This window comes from Danio aesculapii, chromosome 12 (assembly GCF_903798145.1).
Source record: "Danio aesculapii chromosome 12, fDanAes4.1, whole genome shotgun sequence".
Taxonomy (NCBI): Eukaryota; Metazoa; Chordata; class Actinopteri; order Cypriniformes; family Danionidae; genus Danio; species Danio aesculapii.
Window position 1 is genome coordinate 45463870 of NC_079446.1, and position 22238 is coordinate 45486107.

The 22238-nt window shown below is 34.8% G+C and overlaps 1 protein-coding gene across 2 annotated transcripts in view; it reads right to left on the reverse strand.

Annotated features, from left to right (window-relative positions):
- Nucleotides 1-22238, reverse strand: part of dock1 (dedicator of cytokinesis 1) — a 927369-nt gene that overhangs the window by 6669 nt on the left and 898462 nt on the right. For both annotated transcript variants that reach the window (XM_056470102.1, XM_056470100.1), the window contains exons 49-51: nucleotides 14260-14458; nucleotides 8151-8316; nucleotides 1784-1935 (exon numbers count right to left, since the gene is read on the reverse strand). In XM_056470102.1, coding sequence (XP_056326077.1) covers nucleotides 1784-1935; nucleotides 8151-8316; nucleotides 14260-14458 — 517 coding nt within the window. The remainder of the gene's footprint in view (nucleotides 1-1783; nucleotides 1936-8150; nucleotides 8317-14259; nucleotides 14459-22238) is intronic.

The window sequence follows — 22238 nt, forward strand, 5'->3', positions numbered from 1 at the left end:
GTCATTTTACAACTGGTGTAAATTCAATCAGAGTTAAGTGATAAAAGAAGGTGGTTGCTAAAGTAGCTACTAGGGCAATTCTATTTTGCTTTGGTGATTTCTGAGTGGTTTATGTTCTGGGTGGTCGCTAGGGTGCTCCAAGTCGTTGCTAGGTTGTTATCAGAGTGGTTGCTAGATCACTGCTATGTAATCCGCCAACTTATACTACATCCTAAAAGTATGTTTTTTTTGTGATGATCCTTTTGAGTGTGTAACAATAGAGTATACAATATTTGGGATATACTTCTTCCTCATTAACGGACCGTGATGTTGCTTAGTTACATGCTGTCCATCCTCTCGACACATCATCCACATTTCTCTGATATTAAACTGCCTACTGTACATTACTGGAGATTGAAGGAGTAGGTTAATCTGCCATTCGTGATTATTTCATGCAGAGAGATCTTTGCATAATTATGCATTCAGAAGTTAATGTCCAAACATGTCTGTATAAAAACTCACATTATTGTTGCAGATTAAATATAACGCAGAAAATGTGACTTAAATATTAATTAAAGGTGCCTTGAAATTAAAATAAAATGTTTTAGATGTTTCAGTATCCGTATTGTTCATTTTTAGGATGGCTTTAAGCTAGTGCACACTAAAACAGGGAGACAATTTGCGCTTAATAGATATTAAACTGATATAAACATGTAAAGCTTGTAGTTTGTCACTTCAGCTTGAATGAATCAACGGCTTTATTTACATCACCTCATACTTCAGTTTCAAATCTTGACCAATCAAATGCTCTCTAGTGTCTGACATACCCGCCCCCTTCAAGACACTTCACATTTGACGCGCTTGAGCTCAACCACTCTCACTGGCAGAGCGGTGATAAACAAAAAGCTATTGGCTGTTTTTTTTTTTTTTTTTTTAAAGGGGAGGAGTGACACTATGTCCCGCCCTCTCTTTATATTTCGGTTTGGATTACGTCAAACATCAAATAAAAATGCATATTTTAAAACACCTCACAGGACCTTTAACAATCATTCAAATATCTTTACCTAAGCTTCTCTACTTGATGGTTAGTCTTGCACATCCACCAAGTTTGTAGTTTTTTAAACAATTTTTTACCCATGTTTGTAGTTCTAATTAAATTCATATTAATATGCAATGCATTGTGGGTAATATTCGCATTTGGAATACGGACAGTCATACATTTCGAATTTCTACCTGATATAGTATTATATAGACTATATAGAGCAATAGTTGGGACACTGATTCTATTCCAATACTATTTAGGGTGGATAGCATGCACATTGGGAAGTAGAATTTAACTTTGGGCTGCGTCAGAAATGGCATACTTCCATTCTATATAGTACACTAAAATCAGTATGCGACCCAAGTTGTATGTCCAAATTCATAGAATTCAAAAAACAGTATGCGAGAAGTACCCGGATGACCTACTACTTCCGGTGAGATTCTGTAGTGTGCATAGGATGGACGCTACGCTTTTCAAATATTTCCCAAATTATGTTTAACAGAGCAAGGAACTTTTCACAGTATTTCCTATAATATTTTTTCTTCTGGAGTAGATCTATATGGGGGGTGGGGTTGGGTGCTAATAATTCAGTAGGACTAATGATTCTAACTTCAACTCTATGCAGTGAAGGACACCAAAAGCCGCAAATTGATTGGTCAATTTGTGCCTCACATGACCAATTTTTTATCAGTATAGCTTTTTCAACGGTAAGCAACACAGAGATTTTCATCTCCCCCAGAGTAAGAAAATCTCTAGCTGTACCCGCTGGTGTGGTGGTGGTGGAGGGGGTGTGGTCGGACTGGCCAGGTCTGAGTTGTCCATCAGGTTTCCATAGTCACCCATGCTGCTTTTGACAGGGAGTGGGGGCGGGGTTTCCCCCTTATCTGCATAACTCGTCCCATTCAGCTCCAGATCTGCAAAGAAACAACAGGCAGAGCTGTTTAGTCTAACACAAAGATACTGAGATCAGAAAAACATGGTATATTCATAATTCTGATTTTCTTTTCTGATTGAACATTCAAATGCTGTAGGTCAAAATGCAGGGTTCCACACAATTCCTTCATATTGCCCCAACACAAATTGATTAAGTAAACTTAGCTGTTTTTACAAATTTAAGTGGATTGAACATAAAACAATAGGGCAGGGCTATTCCATTGGGGGTCTTGCTGGCCGAACCCGGCCCCTGAGGCAATTTGTTCCGGACCTCCAAATAGCGTGACCAAGACATCAAAAATAAATTTAATTCAGTAGAAAAACGGAGGCTATAGTTATGAAGTGACGCGCGTCTGTTCAATACAGCACGAGCTGCAGTTCAAAGCTGCACAGAGAGTGAGTCACCTGACATTAAGCGAGTGGTGCGAGCAGCCGAAAACATTTGGATATGTTTGTAGAAAAGGCCTTTTGTACAATGCACTGATACCGTTAATAGGGATGTAATAATTAGGTAATTTCACATTAACCGCGCTTAAATTAATTACAGTTAATTAATCGTAAGGCTTCTCAACACCGCGTTTCTATTGCACGGAACAAAGCTGCTGCAACTAAAAGTTATGCCAACTGTGTGCTAGTTTAAAGTTCCGAGCTTATACCAAAGCAAATACGCACACACACATTGGATTAACTATAGCAGCAGGCCATTCACATAATGCGTCTTTTCCGCGCAAAAGTTTATTATTTCCAATGGAGACGTGTGTATATTGGGAGCGGTGCATGCACGGCTCGCAAGTGGACCGATTCACTTGCGCACTCCACGCGCACGTAGATACGTTAGACGAATTATTACAAATGATTAAAATAAGTATGTATGAACGCAGATGAGAACATCAGTTCATCTAAATTCTTAACTAATATAAAGCTTAAATTAACATTAGACAAATACGATTTTTTATTTATTCATATTTTTTATTATTTTTTCTGTCATTTATTTTTATTGTAAAATTATAACTCACGTTTAAATCAAAAACCTTTTTTAAAAATGATTTATTTTTAAGTCCAAAGAGAGAAATGGACTATTGTTCATTTTTTTAATTAATGTTTTGTGCTGTATTTGGTTACTGAGCAGCAATAAGCAAAACTTTAAAATATTGATTTTTTAAACTAGTATTGTTTTGAATTTAATAAATGCATAATAATGGTGATAATAGTGAAACCATGATTATTCTTCAGACTATAATCGCACAACGAAAATCTATAATCATTGCATTCCTAATTGTTACGCAGTTTGAAACAACAAATGAATGTGTCTAAATGTAGAAGAAGCCTTACTTAAGCAATATACTGATTTTGTTGTGTTTCGAAATACAACATTTGCATATGTTTGTAAAAAAAGCCACATTGTACAATGCAGTGATGTTATGTAGTTTCAAAATACAACATATTAATGTTTTATTGTAGAAAAAGCCAACGTGGGTGTCTTAAGAAGAAAAAATACATCATAAAATACATTATATGCTGTTGTGTCTTCACTTATATTCAGTGATGTAAAGTAACTAATAACAAATACTCAAATTATTGTAATTAAGTATTTTTTTCACAGGAATTGTGATTTACTGAGTAGTTTTAAAAACGTGTACTTTTACTTTCCCTTGAGTTCATTTTTAGTGCTGTATCTGAACTTTTACTCAACCTGCAGTCATTACTTTATTTTTTTCCTGTTTATGGGGATTAGAAAAATCTGTCCTGTGAGTGCAATCAACTCACACATAGAAGGTAAATCACATCATAATGAACTACCTCAAGACATGGAGATTTATAATTGCAGCAAACTGTTTGGAAGCATTAAAAGTGTCCAAGAAGATGTCCAAAGTTTTTCATGCATTGACCCAGAGACTGTTAAGATGCATGTCACTGATGAGAAGATGACGGATGTTTACTGCATGATGACCGAAATGGCCTTAAACACCCAGCAGGCACAAGACGTCAACATGACATCAGATTGATGTTGTACTCCAATGTCAAGGGGATGTTGCATTTTGTTTAGAAATAAAAATCGAGTTGACTTCAGAACTCAATGTCAGGTCGACATCAATGTCCAACGTCCAACCTAAAACCAACCAAATATCTACGTCTAATGATGTAACAGCTTGATGTTGTGTGGACGTTACCACTATTGACATTTATCAGATGTTGGATTTTGGTTGCCATACCTGATGAATAAATGTCAGTATTTGGCGTCAATATGATGTTGGTTTTAGATGTTGGGTCAACATTGGATTTTGGTTACTTTCTAATAACCTAAAATAGACCAAATATCAATGTCATTTGACATCATTATTGGACATCAATATAATGTTGTCCTTAGACGCTGGCTAGACGTTGAATTTTGGTCACCTGACGTCACAACCTAAATCTAACCTAATATTAACGTCTTATGATGTTGTGTGCCTGCTGGGCAGTAACTAGATGCACTACAGAATGTTACGTTTGCACACATGCACAAATTGCATGTAAATGCATCAGCTTCTTACAGTGTATTACTCACTACTCGAGTCATTTTGAAAGGGCTACTTTTTACTCATACTTTGAGTAATATTTAAAACCGATACTTTTTACTCTACTTGCAATACATTTTTAGGCAAGTAATGGTACTTGAGTATGATTTTCAGTACTCTTTCCACCACTGCTTATATTGCAAGTCATATCTCTCCGGCCCCTCATTTGGGATGCTTTTCATAAACTGGCCCCCATGACAAACTAATAGAATGGCCCTGCAATAGGGTATATGCACAGTTTTGCTTTTCAGCCAATGATAAACTTCCGGTGAAAGTTTAGGGTACTGTCAAACCTAGACTTTTGTTTAGGAACCTGGCGCGTTTCCCCAGTTAGCGCGGTTCATTTGGCATATGTGAATCCACCGTATAGATTTCCCCCAAAACAATCGGTCTGATATCCCCTGAATGAGGTGGACTCGGCTTGATTAAAACAAACTCTGGAGCAGGGTAGTGTTACCTTTGCAACTAAAAAGATGCAGAACATTGCTCAAAAGTAAAGTTAGACAAGAGAAAAACACGTTCAGACATGATACTTTTTGAAAATATTAAACTGTGTGTAAATGTGAAATGTGCTGTTGAGGAGGACTCTGCATTCATTCTCTGCTGAATAAACTAGCGCCGAGATGACGACACGCAGTGCAAACTCAGTATTCAGACAGAGGGCTGAACCCATGGGACGGTAAACGCCTCGCAAAGCCTGAATCCATTACACAACTTCATAAGCAGCGAGAGGGAGAGCAGATCAGACACGCTTTCATCCCAGTTATTAACACCTCTGCATTCTGCCAGAGTCCTCCGCTTCACATCACCGCATTACATCTGTGTGTCATCACAATACAGCAATTAACGTCAGCAAACACGTCATGAGTTGCGTTCCATTCAATGAGGGAAACGAAAAAGAAAAGTATTAAGATTGAAAAATGTCCACAGCGTGCGAATATTAAAAATAAAATAAGCAATATGTAAATAACACTGCACTATTACAAGCATAGTTACTCAAAAGTTTGTGTTCTTCAAAAAAGTTTCATCAAGAATGCACAAAATGTGAAAATGTACTTTCAAAGATGGAAGAATTTTATAAAACATTATATAATGAACATTCATATTATATAAAAACAAAAAATATATTATAATAATTATCTTAATAATATAAAAGTATATTATGTTTCTAAAGCATTATAAACCTCAGAAAAACATATATGAACAACCATTTTTGCAAACACGATTCATTTGTGTAACTTTTTTATTATATATTTATTATTTTTAGCCAAATCAATTAATGTTTTTACACTTGTCGGCCACTTTATTAGGTACACCTGTCCAAACTGCTCGTTAATGCTAATTTCTAATCAGCCAATCACATGGCAGCAACTGAATGCATTTATGCAGTTCTGTGGGAGCAAATGCCTTGTTGATGCCAGAGGACAGATAATAGCCAGACTGGTTCCAGCTGGCAACAGTAACTCAAATAACCACTTGTTACAACCGAGGTCTGCAGAAGAGCATCTCTGAACACACAGTACTTCCAACCTTGAGGCAGATGGTCCACAGCAGCAGAAAACCACACCGGGTGCCACTCTTGTCAGCGAAGAACAGGGAACTGAGGCTACAATTTACATAGGCTCACCAAAACTGGACAATTAAAGATTGGAGAAACGTTGCCTGGTCTGATGAGTCTCGATTTCTGCTGCCACATTCGGATGGTAGGGTCAGAATTTGGCGTCAGCAACATGAAAGCATGGATCCATCCTGCCTTGTATTAGTGGTTCAGCCTGGTGGTGGTGGTGTAATGGTGTGGGGGAATATTTTCTTGGCACACTTTGGGCCCATTAGTGCCAAGTGAGCATTGTGTCAACGCCACAGCCTACCTGAGTATTGTTGCTGAGCATCCCTTTATGACCACAGTGCACCCATCCCTCTGATGGCTACTTCCAGCAGGATAACACACTGTGTCATAAAGCGTGAATCATCTCAGACTGGTTTCTTGAACATGACAATGAGTTCACTGTACTCAAATGGCATTCACAGTCACCAGAGCTCAATCCAATAGAGCACCTTTAGGATGTGGTGGAATGAGAGATTCGCATCATGGATGTGCATAGATGAATCTGCAGCAACTGCATGATGCTATCATGTCAATATGGACCAAAATCTCTGAGGAATATTTCCAGTATCTTGCTGAATCTATACCACGAAGGATTAAGGCAGTTCTGAAGGCAAAAGGGGGTCTAACCCAGTACTAGAAGGGTGTACCTAATAATGTGGCCGTTTTTTTCCCTCTTTAAAAACATTTTACAAAATCTAACAGGCAAAATCTGAAAAGTAATATGAATAAAAAATTAAAAATTAAAAACATTTAAAATAAGCTATTTTAGTTTTTTATCTGAACATCAGTTCTGACAAAATATCACAAGGATGATTTGTAATACTAACATTTAAAATAGTGTTTTAAAAAGTTCAAGTTGACTACATTAGTGAACCAATGTAAGGCTGCATTTACTCTGCTATTCCGATTTTTTCTGTCATGTGGCACAGATGGGATATGGCCCATGTACATGTAAGCAGGGAAAAAAAAATTTGATTCAGGCCTTGTTCCTTAATCAATTTATCAGATATGAATCGGATCTGTGCCTTCGTGTCTACAGCGCAAGCAGGTAGATTGAATTTTCGCCTGAGTGTGAGTCGCGTAAAAACCATAGCAAATGACATTAACTTTGACGTTTTCATCTCAAAACAGACTTCAGCAGAGTCCAAAACCTTAAATCTCATACACTGAGTAAAAAAGCTTTTATATTGTCACGTAGCACACGTATTTAAGCATGTTAACAAGAGAGAGAGAGTGCAATATCCACCACTTAACCAATATAAACTAATATAAAACTGTGGCATACATCATGCCATTGACATCATTAAGATGCCTACTGGTTTAAAAAGGTCTAGATCAGGGATCACCAAACTTGTTCCTGGAGGGCCGGTGTCCTGCAGATTTTAGCTCCAACCCTAATCAAACACACCTGAATAAGCTAATCAAGGTCTTACTAGGTATACTTGAAACAATCAGGCAGGTGTGTTGAGGCAAGTTGGAGCTAAATCCTGCAGGGACACCGGCCCTCCAGGACCGAGATTGGTGACCCCTGGTCTAGATTAAAAAAGATTTTCTGTCATAAACTAAAGTAAAAAACTTATCAAAAATACTTTTAAAAAATGAAATCCAGCAAACAGATTTAATACAGGAATGGAGAAAAGAGCGCTCTTTTATTATCAGCTGTCAGTCAGCGCCCGCTCTTTTTTTTCTCCTGGTCATTACGCATTTGCCGTGTGCTGTATATATGCAGACAATCGGATACGAGTCACTTTTATAGGATGATGTAAGCAGGTCAGGAAAAATAAAAATCGGATAGTCACAAAATTGGAATTGACCATTAAGATCTGCAGTGTAAATGCAGCCTAAGAAACAGTGAAAGAAGAAGTAGGACGTTATTTAATACACACTCGTAGATTAAAATGTAGCCACACCCATTTATTGATGATGGGCTTCCTTGACAATCTATCCTAGTTTGCTTTCGTAACCCTCATATTTCCAACTACAGCTTAAGGTGAGCTTAAACAGTGATCAGTGTGGTAATTATGACACGTACTGGATCCAGACAGCAGGCTGAACTGCAGTTTGGCCCGTGGGGTGATGGGTGGAGGAACATTGGGCACAGCCGGGTTGGCAGGCGCTCCTGGAGAAACCGAGAGTCTTTTCTCACCCAGCAGGTTGATCACTTGACTCTTCGGCCTCTGGGGCCTCAATGGACTGATCTGGAAACAGTAAAAAAAAAATACAGAATAAACCAAGAGAGTACAGCACTGCTGCCTGCTCAGAGGCCTGAGATGCCATGAAGTGGACAGACACAATGAAAACAGTGGAGAAATAATGAGTACAGGAGTAAAGAAGAGCAGGTCAAACAGACCAAGCGCATTTACATCAGCATACAGGTTTATCTGATGCATAATTCAGAGCGCTTATGAATTATTCCAGCTGAAAATGACCATCATTAATATACGGTCGGGTTGAATGAACTACACAGGTAGGATCCAGCATGTCTCCGAGTATAAAGTTGAACTTGCAGATATATATTCTGTATGGGGAATGTTTACAGTATTGCAGAGTGTAAATGTAAACATGAGCAGTTTTTTAAAATATATATTAATCTGTAAAATCTAATTGTATTTTTCATTTTCATTTTGAGATAGTGTGGAATGATAACTTTATAGATATGAACAAATTAGTAGATTAAATTAAATGCATTAAGAGCCTGTGTCTGAAGTTTTGAGAGTTAAGAATCATCACAAAATATTGAATACTGAAAATTGAAAGAATACATTAAGTTTTTTTATTGTGGATTTTTTTTCTTGTCTAAAATAAATCAGAAATAATAAATAAATAATTTTACAAATTGCAATTTTTGGTAATGTGTAATATAATGATAACATTAACAAAATATTTGATCTAAATGTTTATGAATCTATAGGTAAAATAATCTAAATATGTATTTTTAAGGACACATTAACATTAAATAATGTTATTTGAATTGTAAGCTTAGATTTTTAGATCATTTGTACATTAATTAATAAACATATAACAATTTTTACACTGAATAAAACAATACGATCTCATTTGTATTTTGACATCTTATTAACAAAATGAAATCTAGACATTTACTTGTATTTAATATTCTTTGTGTGTATTTATGATCACCTTTATGAGTTTTATTTGAAGTGAAAAGCCATATTTATTGTATATAAACATATTTTTTTCAAAATTTTTTGTAACATTTTAACAACATAAATATGTATTTCTAATGACAAATTAACATGAAATATTGTTATTTAATTTTAAGTTTTGTTTTATCTAATATGCCAGAAATTTCAGACAATACATGTATTATAATATTAAATATTTCAAATTAATATGAATATGTATTTTTAAATCCAAATTAACATTAAATAACATTTTATTTTAATTTTAAGCTTTATTTCATCTAAAATGCATGGATTTCAGACAATTAATATAAAAATTATAATATTACATATTTCAAATTAAAATAAATTTGTATTTTTAAATCAAATAACATTGAATATGAATTAATTTTAAGTTTTATGTTATCTAAAATGCATGAAATTTCAGACAATTAAAATCCATATTACATTAAACATTTTAAATTAAATTAAATATGTATTTTTAAGTCCAAATTATCAATAAATATTATTTAATTTTAATCTTTGTTTTATTTAAAATGCCTGTCATTTCAGACAATTAATACAAGTTTTATAATATTGAATATTTCAAATTTATATAAATATCTATTTTTAGGCCCAAACTAGCACTAAATATTATAAATTAATTTTAAGTTTTATTTGATCTGAAATGCATGAAATTTTCTGAAAATGAATTTAAATATTATAATATTACATATTTCAAATTAATATAAACATGTAGTTTTAAATTCCGATAATATTAAATATTGTTAATTAATTTTAGGTTTTACTTTTATCTAAAATGCATGAAATTTTCTGACAACGAATATAAATACTCTAATATTACATATTTCAAATTAATATAAACATGTAGTTTTAAATTCCGATAACATTAAATATTGTTATTTAATTTTAAGTTTTACTTTTATCTAAGCATGACATTTCAGACAATTAATATCCATATTATTTTAAATATTTCAAATAAATAAAAATATGTATTTTTAAGTCCAAATTAGCATTAAATATTGTAAATTAATTTTATGTTTTATTTTCTATAAAATGCATAAAATTTCAGACATTTAATACAAGTATAATAATATTAAACATTTCAAATTAATATAAATATGTATTTTAAAATCAAAAATGACATTAAACATTTTTTTTTATTTTAAACTATCTAAAATGCATTAAATTTTAGACAATTAATATAAATATCATAATATTAAATACTTCAAATTAATATAAATATGTAGTTTTAAATTCCGATAATATTAAATATTGTTAGTTAATTTTAGGTTTTACTTTTATCTAAAATGCATGAAATTTTCTGACAACGAATATAAATATTCTAATATTACATATTTCAAATTAATATAAACATGTAGTTTTAAATTCTGATAACATTAAATATTGTTATTTAATTTAAAGTTTTACTTTTATCTAAGCATGACATTTCAGACAATTAATATCCATATTATATTAAATATTTCAAATGAATAAAAATATGTATTTTTAAGTCCAAATTAGCATTAAATATTGTAAATTAATTTTATGTTTTGTTTTCTCTAAAATGCATAAAATTTCAGACATTTAATACAAGTATAATAAATTCAAATTAATGTAAATATGTATTTTAAAATCCAAATGAACATTAAACGTTTTTTTTTACTTTATCTAAAATGCATAAAATTTTAGACAATTAATATAAATATCATAATATTAAATACTTCAAATTAATATAAATATGTAGTTTTAAATCCAAATTAACATTAAATAATAATATTTAATTGTAAGCTGTGTTTCATCTAAAATGCATGAAATTTCTGACAAAAATGTATTTGTAAGACTATATAAATGAACAGTCAAGCCCGAAATTTTTTCAGACCCCTGGAAAATTTTGACTTAAAGTTACTTTTACTCAACCTGCAAGTTTTTTTTTCACCAAAAGAGTTCTCCCAAAAGATAAGAATATAAGTGTGGGAAAAAAAATCAGCTTTTATTTACATTTGAACAAAAACTTTAAGACATAATTTACCTGCCAAGTGTACGAATATTTCCAGGCTTGACTGTATATAATGTGTGTGTGGGTGTGAGTGTGTTTGTGTATGAAACTGCAGTTACAATTTATCACAAGAATTCTTTGGCATCAGCAAAGGACAAAAAAACTTGTTGTAAAAAAGTTAAAAACAGAAGCAGGCAGGTTTGTTATCCGCATGACAGATGAACCAGGCAATAAAACAGATTTTCCAGCTCTGTCTTCATCTGCGGACAGCGAATAGTCGAGGTCGGCGGCCTTTAGAAAGAGGTCAAGGTCATTATGGTGATTTATAAAAGACAATCCATCCACGAGGCGCAGTAATTACGTGTACTTTTTCTGTATGCAGAAGAGCAAGGTTACATGTTTCTCTCACAATGACACATTAGTCAGAGAAGTCAAAGAGGCTCTGAATGGGTCAATTTATTCTTATTAAGTGCTGTTTGTTCTAGATCTGCTGTGGCGCTCGCTCGAAATCAAAGAGCTTGAAGAGGATCACAAGAGCAGATCCAGACACGTGTCTCAATTCACACACAGCCTCCAAAAGACAGGAAAAACACCATCCATTATAAGCCATGAAAGACTTCTGCTTTACTTGTGTGCTGTGATCAAAGGAGAGAATCTGATGCTAACACAATGTATTACAGCATTTATTAAAGCATGACTTTTATGTCAGATAAAGGGTTTAGAAAACAAAAATAAAGCGGTTTTTAAACATCATTCCGCTGTGGCAACCCCTGATTAATAATAAGACTAAGCCGAAAAGACAATTAGATTTATTGGATGTGGGCGTCACGGTGGCGCAGTGGGTTGCACCAGGGGCGGACTGGCCATAGGGAGCAGCGGGACATTTCCCGGTGGCCTGGCGGTCAATCTGGCCTGCCACGCCATCCCCCCCTCTCATCACTTACTAGATCGCTTCAGATGTGGCCTGACTACCTGTAACTTTGGCCCGGTGGAAAATGCTTTCCCAGTTCGCCCCTGGGTAGCACAATCGTCTCACAGTAAGTAGGTCGCTGGTTCGAGCCTCAGCTAAGTCAGTTGGCATTTCTTTTTTGCATGTTCTCCCAGTGTTCGCACGGGTTTCCTCTGGGTGCTCCGGTTTCCCCCGCAGTCCAAACGCATGCGCTAGAGGTGAATTATTTAAGCTAAATTGTCCGTAGTGTATGTGTGTGAATGAGAGTGTATGGGTGTTTCCCAGTGATAGGTTGCAGCTGGAAGGGCATCCACTGCGTAAAACATATGCTGGATAAGTTGGCGGTTCATTCTGCTGTGGGGACCCCAGATTAATAAAGGGACTAAACTGTAAAGAAAATGAATGAATGCATATATGTAACAGGTATGTCAAGTATTGTTCACTTTATATATAGAATGTTTTACCAGAAAAGTGTATTAAGTTTTACCTGAAGTGTATCAGTGTTTGCGTTGTCTACTTTAAATTTCTAAGGAAGCTAAAGTTTAAATTTTCTGTTTTGACTCCGCCTCTTCTCTTTCTGCACTGACTGCACATGGGAGCAGTGGATGTCTGCTGAGTTCTAATTATTTTATATCTTGTTTACTTTAAAAAACACTTTTGAAGCAAGTTTTTATGTTTAAATAATATTTATACTTTTATTTTTCACATTTGTTTCATTATGCTTTCACTTAAAATGAGGATTTCATTTATTTTGTCTAATTGAAAACGCATTGCACTTTCCCAAAATATATACATATATATATATATATATATTTATTAATTTTTTTAAATTTATTTATTTATTTTTCTTCTGGAGAAAGTCTTATTTGTTTTATTTCAGCTAGAATAAAAGCAGTTTTTAATTTTTTAAAAACATTTTAAGGTCAAAATTATTAGCACCTTTAAGCTATTTATTTTTTCGATTGTCTCCAGAACAAACCATCATTACACAATAACTTGCCTAATTACCCTAACCTGCCTATTTAACCTTGTTAAGCCTTTAAATGTTACTTTATGTTACTAGCTGAATACTAGAATCTTGAAAAAATATCTAGTTAAATATTATGTGCTGTTACTATGGCAAAGATAAAATAAATCAGTTATTAGAAATTAGTTATTTAGACTATTAAGTTTAGAAATGTGTTGAAAATTATAAAAAAGTTTTACACGAGGGCTAATAATTCTGATATCAAGTGTTATATATACAGTGGATGACTATATACAGTGGGTACGGAAAATATTCAGACCCCCTTAAATTTTTTACTCTGTTATATGGCAGCCATTTGCTAAAATCATTTAAGTTCTTTTTGTCCTTCATTAACGTACACACAGACCTTAGACTGGGCCAAAGGTTTACCTTCCAACAAGACAATGACCTTAATCACACAGCTAAAATAATGAAGGAGTGGCTTCACTATTACTCCGTGACTATTCTAGAATGGCCCAGCCCAAGGCCTTACTTAAACCCAATTGAGCATCTCTGGAGAGACATAAAAATGGCTGTCCACCAACGTTTACCATCCAACCTGACAGAACTGGAGAGGATCTGCAAGGATGAATGGCAGAGGATCCCCAAATCCAGGTGTGAAAAATTTGTTGCATCTTTCCCCAAAAGACTCATGGCTGTATTAGATTAAGTGGGTGCTTCTACTAAATACTGAGCAAAGGGTCTGAATACATAGGACCATGTTATATTTCAGTTATTAATTTTTAATAAATCTGCAAAAATGTCAACAACTGTGTGTTTTCTATCAATATGGGGTGCTGTGTGTACATTAATGAGGGAAAAAATTACCTTAAATGTTTTAGCAAATGGCTGAAATATAACCGAGTAAAACATTTAAGGTGGTCTGAATACATTCCATACCAACTGTATATATATATATATATATATATATATATATATATATATATATATATATATATATATATATATATATATATATTTATATATATAGTCTGTCCATATCTGACAGAATGACCTGTGTGTGCATGTTTTAGAACATCTCCTGACCGTCTCTGACAGAATGACGGCCTCATTGGCCTGCAAAGGAATGTCGGCCGTCTTCAGCTCTTTATCGAACAGCTCCTGGTGTTTGCTGTTCCTCTTCTCTTTCTTCTTCTCCTTTCTGTCTTTCTCAGGCTCGTCTCGGTCCAGTTTATCCTGAGACTTAAAGTGCTGCTTCTTTGGCAGGAGAGGCTCCAAGGCAAATCTATCAGAGGAAGAGAGAAGAAAACACAAGTCAAGAGGACGGAGAGATATATTGGATCACACGCCTGCGCTCTTCAATATCACACAGCAGCCTCTTATGAAGTCTTCAGCAAATATTAGCACTCGTTTGACATTTAGCTTCAACTTTCAACTCAAAAAAGCACATTTCTGGTCTACAGTCTCCAGTGTCATGGCAACCAAGCGTATCAGTTAATTGAAAATGATGAATTATATTTCTATAACGTGCTATTTCTGAGATCACGGCTCAAAAAAAGAGCTTTTTCACTTTTTTACCTGCTCAACTGAACTTTCCATATTTGTGTCTCAAAAATAAATAAGTAAAACAGTTTTTAAATCAAAAGGTCATTCATTTATTTTCATCCGCTTATCCAGGGCCGGGTCGTGGGGGCAGCAGTCTTAGGAGAGAACCCCAGACTTCCCTTTCCCCAGACACTTCCTCCAGCACCTCTGGGGGGATCCCGAGGCGTTCCCAGGCCAGCCGAGAGACATAGGCCCTCCAGAGTGTCCAGGGTCTTTCCCGAGACCTCCTCCAGGTGGGACATGCCTGGAACACCTCCCTAGGTAGGTGTCCAGGAAGCATCCGAAACAGATGTCAGAGCCACCTCAGTTGACTTCTCTCGATGTGGAGGAGCAGAGGCTCTACTCCGAGCTCCTCCCGGGTGACTGAGCTCCTCACCCTATCCATAAGGGTGCGCCCTGCCACCTTTCGAAGGAAACTCATTTCGGCCGCTTGTATACAAAATCTTGTCCTTTCGGTCATGACCCAAAGCTCATGACCGTAGGTGAGAGTAGGAACGTAGATTGACCATTAAATCGAAAGCTTTGCCTTTCTGCTCAGCTCCTTCTTCACCACAACGGACCAGTACATCAACCACATTACTGCAGCCGCTGCACCAATCCGCCTGTCATTCCCACGTTCCATCCCTCCCTCACTCGTGAACAAAACCCCGAGATACTTGAACTCCTCCACCTGGGGTAAGAACTTTCCTCCAACCTGGAGATGGCAAACCACTGAGGTCAAGTCTGTAGAGATGCACCACGAGTCTCTGACCGAGGCCACTTCTGGTGACAACGTTGGCTTCAACGTTAACAATGTGTCTGTTAAGGACACCCGTCATGGTAATGTTGCTGGAGACAGCAAGAACGGCCCACCCATGGAGGCAGCCATAAAAAGGTCTTCAATTAAAGGTAACAGGTATTTGCTAATTTATTAGCATTTTTTAATCTGCCAGAAAAAAAACTGTTAACATTAAATGTACTAAAACATTTCAATTTCTTTAAATGTGTTAAACAAAAAAAATCTGCAATATCAAAAAGTAATTTTTTTTTTTTTCATTCATTCATTCATTCTTTTGGCTTAGTCTCTTTATTAATCAGGGGTCACCACAGCGGAATGAACCGCCAACTTATCCAGCATATGTTTTTACACAGCGGATGCCCTTCCAGCTGCAATCCAGTACTGGGAAACACCCATCACTCTCATACACACACTCACACTACAGCCAATTAAGCCTACCCAATTCACCTATAGCACATGCCTTCGGACTGTGGGGGAAACCAAAGCACCCGGAGGAAACCCACGTCAACACAAGGAGAACATGCAAACTCCGACAGAGTTAACCACTAAGCCACCGTGCCACACAAATATGCAATATAAAAAAAGCAAAAAAAGTAATTCTACTTGCTTTAATTTGACTAGTAAAATCTTTTACTGATTACATTTTGTCATGGTTATCAATCGTGTCAATTCATTTAAACGATAAAATATATTTCTTTAATTTCTATTTTTCAACTAAAGATGGCTACTTTAAGACAATTGCACATGTTCGAGACAAAAATTGAGTAAGAAATGAATGTCAATTAATGGTATGTATGAAATATGGTGACATTCATTTGAAATGTTTCATGTTTTGATAAATATAAATTTCATTAAAAGAGAAAAGGCCCTGTTTGACTCAAACGCAAAATGTTTAATTTCTATTGTTTATATATTGAGGTTTATAGAAATTTTAAATAGTACTGAGTCAAGCAATTACACTAGTTATTGGTAGGGCCAGACAGAATCTGCTGACATTTTTTGCTATTTCTGCAGATAATATAGTGAAAAAATATGCAGATTTATGCAGAATAATTGTAAAAGAATCATCACTGTTATGTCCCTTTATGTATTAATTCTGCTTTTTTATTTCTGGGAAGTGTTCTGTGTATTTGTTCTTTCTGCAGGATGCTGCTACTTGCTCCTTTGCTTGGTCCTGGCCCTGCTCCAATTGATGCCACACCCTGCCTAGTCAGCTGACTCCTGGCTGCCTTTAAATTCTTCCTTTGTCACTACCTGTTTAGCTGTTTGAGCTCACTTGTGGTTGGTAGTAGTGTGTTGACGTTCATAGAAAGAAATTGTGTGTTTTTTAGTGAGATTTACTGAATTGGAGTTTGTATCTGAGGAAAGTCTGTGACAGTATTTAGTGCATCAGTTCTTGCTTTGTTGACATTGAAAATCTGACCTCTGCCTGTTAACTGACTACTCTGCTGTTTTATAAATAGTTGTACATAGTAAGTAGAAAGCTTGACGCCATTTTTGTTTTGTACCTTCTTTTATTGATTGTGTTTGTGGACAAAGGAGTAAGGTACTGTATGAAAGTGTATTTTCTTTTCGTGTGCTGAAAATAGGGAATTTAGAAGAGATTTGAATTTAGATGGTTTTGTTTATTATTTTGGCCTGGTCAGCTCCTGAAGCTGAAAAAGAGACGATTTTTCTTTGATAAATCATTGTAAGAATAAAATCTTATATACTTTCTAAAGCAGCATTGTGTGTGCAGTCTTCCCTTTCATGTATCCTTACACCTAGACGGGGCGTAACAATACTTAATGTATTAAATAAAATAATAATACCTTTTAAACTAATTTATGAAAATCCAATTAGATCTACCTATTTGGTAAACAAAGCAAGTCTCTTTTATAATATACCTACTAAAAGACATGACATTTTACTTTACAAACTGTATTGTAAATAAGTCAAATGAACATTTTTATATTAGTTAGCAATAGTACTGAAATTAATTTAAAAACCAAATTAATATAAATTTACACACATTTATACAAGTAAAGAAATAGACTCGATGATGGCAAAAAAAACCTGTGGATTTCTGCACATGCAGATTCCATGTGGGGCTAGTTGGGTAATTAGATTACTTTTCAGATAAAATAATTAGAAAAGTAATCTAAATAAACTAAGGAAACTAAATACATGCTTAATAATGTAATAAGTATTTAAGTAACTTACATTGTATGTGTAATTACTACAAAAAAATCCATATTTTAGCAGTTTTCCAAATTTTGTAATTGATGGTTTTATTTATTTTTTATTGTCACCCATTTATTTGTTTTTGAATTGCATTATGGGACATTAATCTTTTTTCCAACAATGTTGAACTTTGAAAAGTTTGAAAAAGTGACTTTTACGAACATTATTAATAGTTTTAAGTGATTTTAAAGTTTTAAGTGCTACAAAAACCTTGTAACAATCTGCCAGTACATTTTCTGTTATTTTACAGACTTATATATATTATTTCTTATATATGATTATTGTCAATGAAAGTCACTTTATTAAACTGTAGAGTTGAATTTTCAACACCAAATGTCGACAGAGCAACATCCCATAATGTGATTCACAACCATAAATAAACAGAAAACGCTTGTGAATCACAAAATATGAAGACATGCAGATATCATAATGTCAAGTTTAAGACTTTTAAAGACATTTTTAAGATCATTAAGTATTAAATTGAAGACCTATATTGCAATACCAAAAAATGCGCGAGAGAAAATGTGAAATCACAAAATTAGTGGTAAAATAAATATATTTAAATTGAACAGTACTAAAGACAGGTTAGATGCACCAATGAACTACAGAAAAAACAACAACAAAAAAAAACATCTTAAAGCTAATTTATACTTTCGCCTGGCGCCACATCGTGGACCTCCGCTGACTGTGCGCACACCTCACGAAACAGACTAGGCTTTTATACTTGATGCATTCGTTGTTGTGATATTCTTTATTTTTAAACAAATTATTTTTATTGTTTTTATAAACTATTTTAATGATTATAAGGATTTTATAACCATTCAAGATTTTTTTAATTAAACATTGATGCGTCACTCGCTTTTGTTCATATCTCAGAGAGTACTTATAAGCTAAAAAGGCAGTAATGGTCCAACATTCCAGACCATTGTAACCAATAAAGCCTAGAAAACAGGGCATCAGTATATTGTAAACCGATAGGTTCAAATATTCTTTTCCAGTTATCAAAGAAATAATCTGTTACTTAATATTATTTTGTAGCTATTACATTGTTTTAACTTCAAAATTGTGATATATATACATCAGTGTAAAACCTATAAATGGTGGAAAAACATATTCTGTAATATTAAAACCACCTGTGTCTCCACTTTTGCCATGGCATCTTTTTGTTTTTTTTTGTTTTAACAAACTCATCCCTTAAGTTTTTCCAAACTTTAACAAAACTATCCTCTTTTCCCACTGAGTGGTTTTTCCACTGAGTGGTACGGTTCGGTTTGGTTTGGTACGCTTTTATGGCCGTTTCCATTGTCAAAAAGCGTACAGAACCGAACCGTACCGTACCACTTTTTCGGCACCCTTTCGAAAGGGTACCAAACACGAGAAAGGATACCAAAAGGCGGAGCCACACGCGCAGCTGAACGCTATTGGTTTAAAGAGATACGTCATTCGCTTACGCAACAAGCCAGAATAAAAACAAAAAACCCGCCATGTTTGAAAAACACAGCGAGAGATTAAAGCGGAATTATAAATCCATATAATAACGAGCCATGGTCAATCCGGGCTCAAACAAACCTTGTCGTGGTCTTGATAAACAGCCACAAAGCCAAGAAGAAGAGCAGATTTACCCTGTGCCCCGTAGTTTTTTACGAGCCAGTTTGAGGCGCGAGCGGTTTCGCTTTCTTGCTAGCGCTCGCGCGTGTCTAACATTATATCTGAAATAACAAACTTCTTGAGCTGATGATAATAACCTGCGCTTGATTATTGACGTGCTTTTGAAATAATTACAGACGTTACAGTAGGCTGTTTCACACTGTCTTTGATCTGCAGTTATAATCAACTCATGTTCATTGAAAAGTTAGTAATAAACATTTCTACACAAGTATTTATGTGTGTAAAGCATCTGTTTTGTGAGAAGTGCTTTTCATATGATATGTAAGTGACCTGTACAGCTTTATTGTAGACATTTCTTCGAGCAAGAATGACGTCGACTGAACCTTTCTGTCATACACCACGCCCACCAAAAGGGTACCCTTGTTAGTAGAAACGCAAGCCTGATAAAGGTGACCCGTACCAAACCGAACTGTACCGTACCAGTCAGTGGAAAAGAGCCATTATTGATCATCTGGTTATCTCTATGATGATCACGCATGGACGGATCATAAAGATGTCTGTACAGTCGTACCTGTTTCAGACAAAATCTCTTCAAAGTGATTCATATTCAACTCAAATCAAACGCGGCGCCGCGCGAACCGTCCACCTGAAATCTGTTCACGCCGCCATCCGAAACCATGTCGCGTACACCGAAATCAAAGAGCATAGAATCACTAAGCTAACCAAGTGATTCTGAGCTCTTTGAAAGCGATCCTCCGCAAACAGCAATGACGTCACATTCACCGCGCACACTGAGTTCAATAACAGACAGCTGATTGGCTATTGCATGCTGGTCTCATTTGTAGTTGTAATACTGCAAATTACATTAGGACTTGTGAAATAAAGAACTACAACACCAAGCAACAGCAACAAAAAAAATTAAATGAGCATTAGATGTAGCGTTACATGGACATCGGAAAAATAAGACCCGTGCAAAAATATTTAAGACCTAGAACAGCGAATTTAAGACTTTTTAAGGCCTAAAATTTAGATTTTTTTTAATTTTAGACTTAAGACTTTTAAGACCCCACGGAAACCCTGTAATTAACAGATATTTTTACAGTGTAGACAGGACAGAGTCCCAAAAACTTGCATCATCACTATTGGATTTCAGCTCCAAACCCCAGAACAAACTAGTTTCTTTAAATTGCAACGATGCCGGCTTTAAAACATACATCATCAATGCAAACAGCATTAAAGTGTGTGTGTGTGTGTGTGTGTGTGCGTGTGAGATTTCTGCTGACCTCCCTCATAATGAGATGCTTTTTGCACAGCGAGAAGCAGCAGAAAAAGTGAAGCAGAATCTCATAATCACAATCTTGGGCTCAAGCGAATCAAAGCGCTTTAATGAGATGGATTAACTAATCAAATGAAAGCTCTTGTGAAACGCTGCCCTTCACAATTAAATACCAGCGGAGGGCATCGCTGATAGAATCGCTCTCTTCAAACATGCACTAATTAATCCTTAAGGTTGGCATCTGTGTGTTCGCCACGCTAGACTGGCATCAACCTTTCAGATCGTCAGGGAAAGAGATACGACTAAGCAGAGAGACACAAGAAGATGTGATTTACTGTGATTTTAGCATGAGCTGAGTTAAAGGGTTAGTTCACTAAAAATGTAATATTTAATCAGACTCGGAGGGGTTTCAAGTTTCTTTATTCTGTTGAACACAAAATATTTAACTGAAAACATGTAACCATTGACTTCCACAGCAGGAAAACCAAATACCATGAAAGTCAATGGTTACACATTTTTAGCATTCTTCTAAATATCTTTGTTTGTGTTTATATTATTTAAGACTAAAGGTATTTTGAATAAAACTAAAAACCTGTAACTTGCATAGTATTAGTTTGCCTAATATGGAAGTGAATGGTTACAGGTTTTCAGCATTCCTCTAAATATCTTCTTTTATGCTTATATTCTTTAAGATTAAAGAAGGTATTTTAAAGAAAACTGAAAACCTGTAATTGACTTTCATAGTTGGGAATATAATACTATGGAGGTCAAGGGTACAGGTTTTCAGCATTCTTCTAAATATCTTCTTTTATGTTTATATTCTTTAAGACTAAATCATATATTTAGAAGAAAACTGAAAACCTGTATCCATTGACTTCCATAGTAGGGAAAATAATACTATGGAAGTCAATGGTTACAGGTTTTAGCATTACTCTAAAGATCTTCTTTTGTGTTTATATTATTTAAGACTAAATAAGGTATTGTGAAGAAAACTGAAAACCTGTAACCATTGACTTCCATAGTAGGGGAAATTAATACTATGGAAGTCAATGGTTACAGGTTTTCAGCATTCTTCTAAATATCTTCTTTTATGTTTACATGCTTTAAGACTAAATAATGTATTTAGAAGAAAACTGAAAACCTGTAACCATTGACTTCCATAGTAGGGGAAATTAATACTATGGAAGTCAATGGTAACAGGTGTTCAGCATTTCTCTAAATATCTTTTATGTTTATATTCTTTAAGACTAAAGATGGTATTTTGAAGAAAACTGAAAACCTGTAACCATTGACTTCCATAGTAGGGAAAAAATACTATAAAAGTCAATGGTTACATGTTTTCAGCATTTCTCTAAATATCTTCTTTTGTGTTTATATTATTTAAGACTAATAATTTAAGCAATCTTTGTTTGTTTTTATATTCTGTAACATTAAAGAATATATTTTGAAGAAATCTGAAAACCTGTAACCATTGACTTCCATAGAAAGGAAAACTAATACTATGGAAGTCAATGGTTACAGGTTTCCAACATTCTTCAAAATATCTTCCATTGTGTTCAACATAAGAAAGTCAAA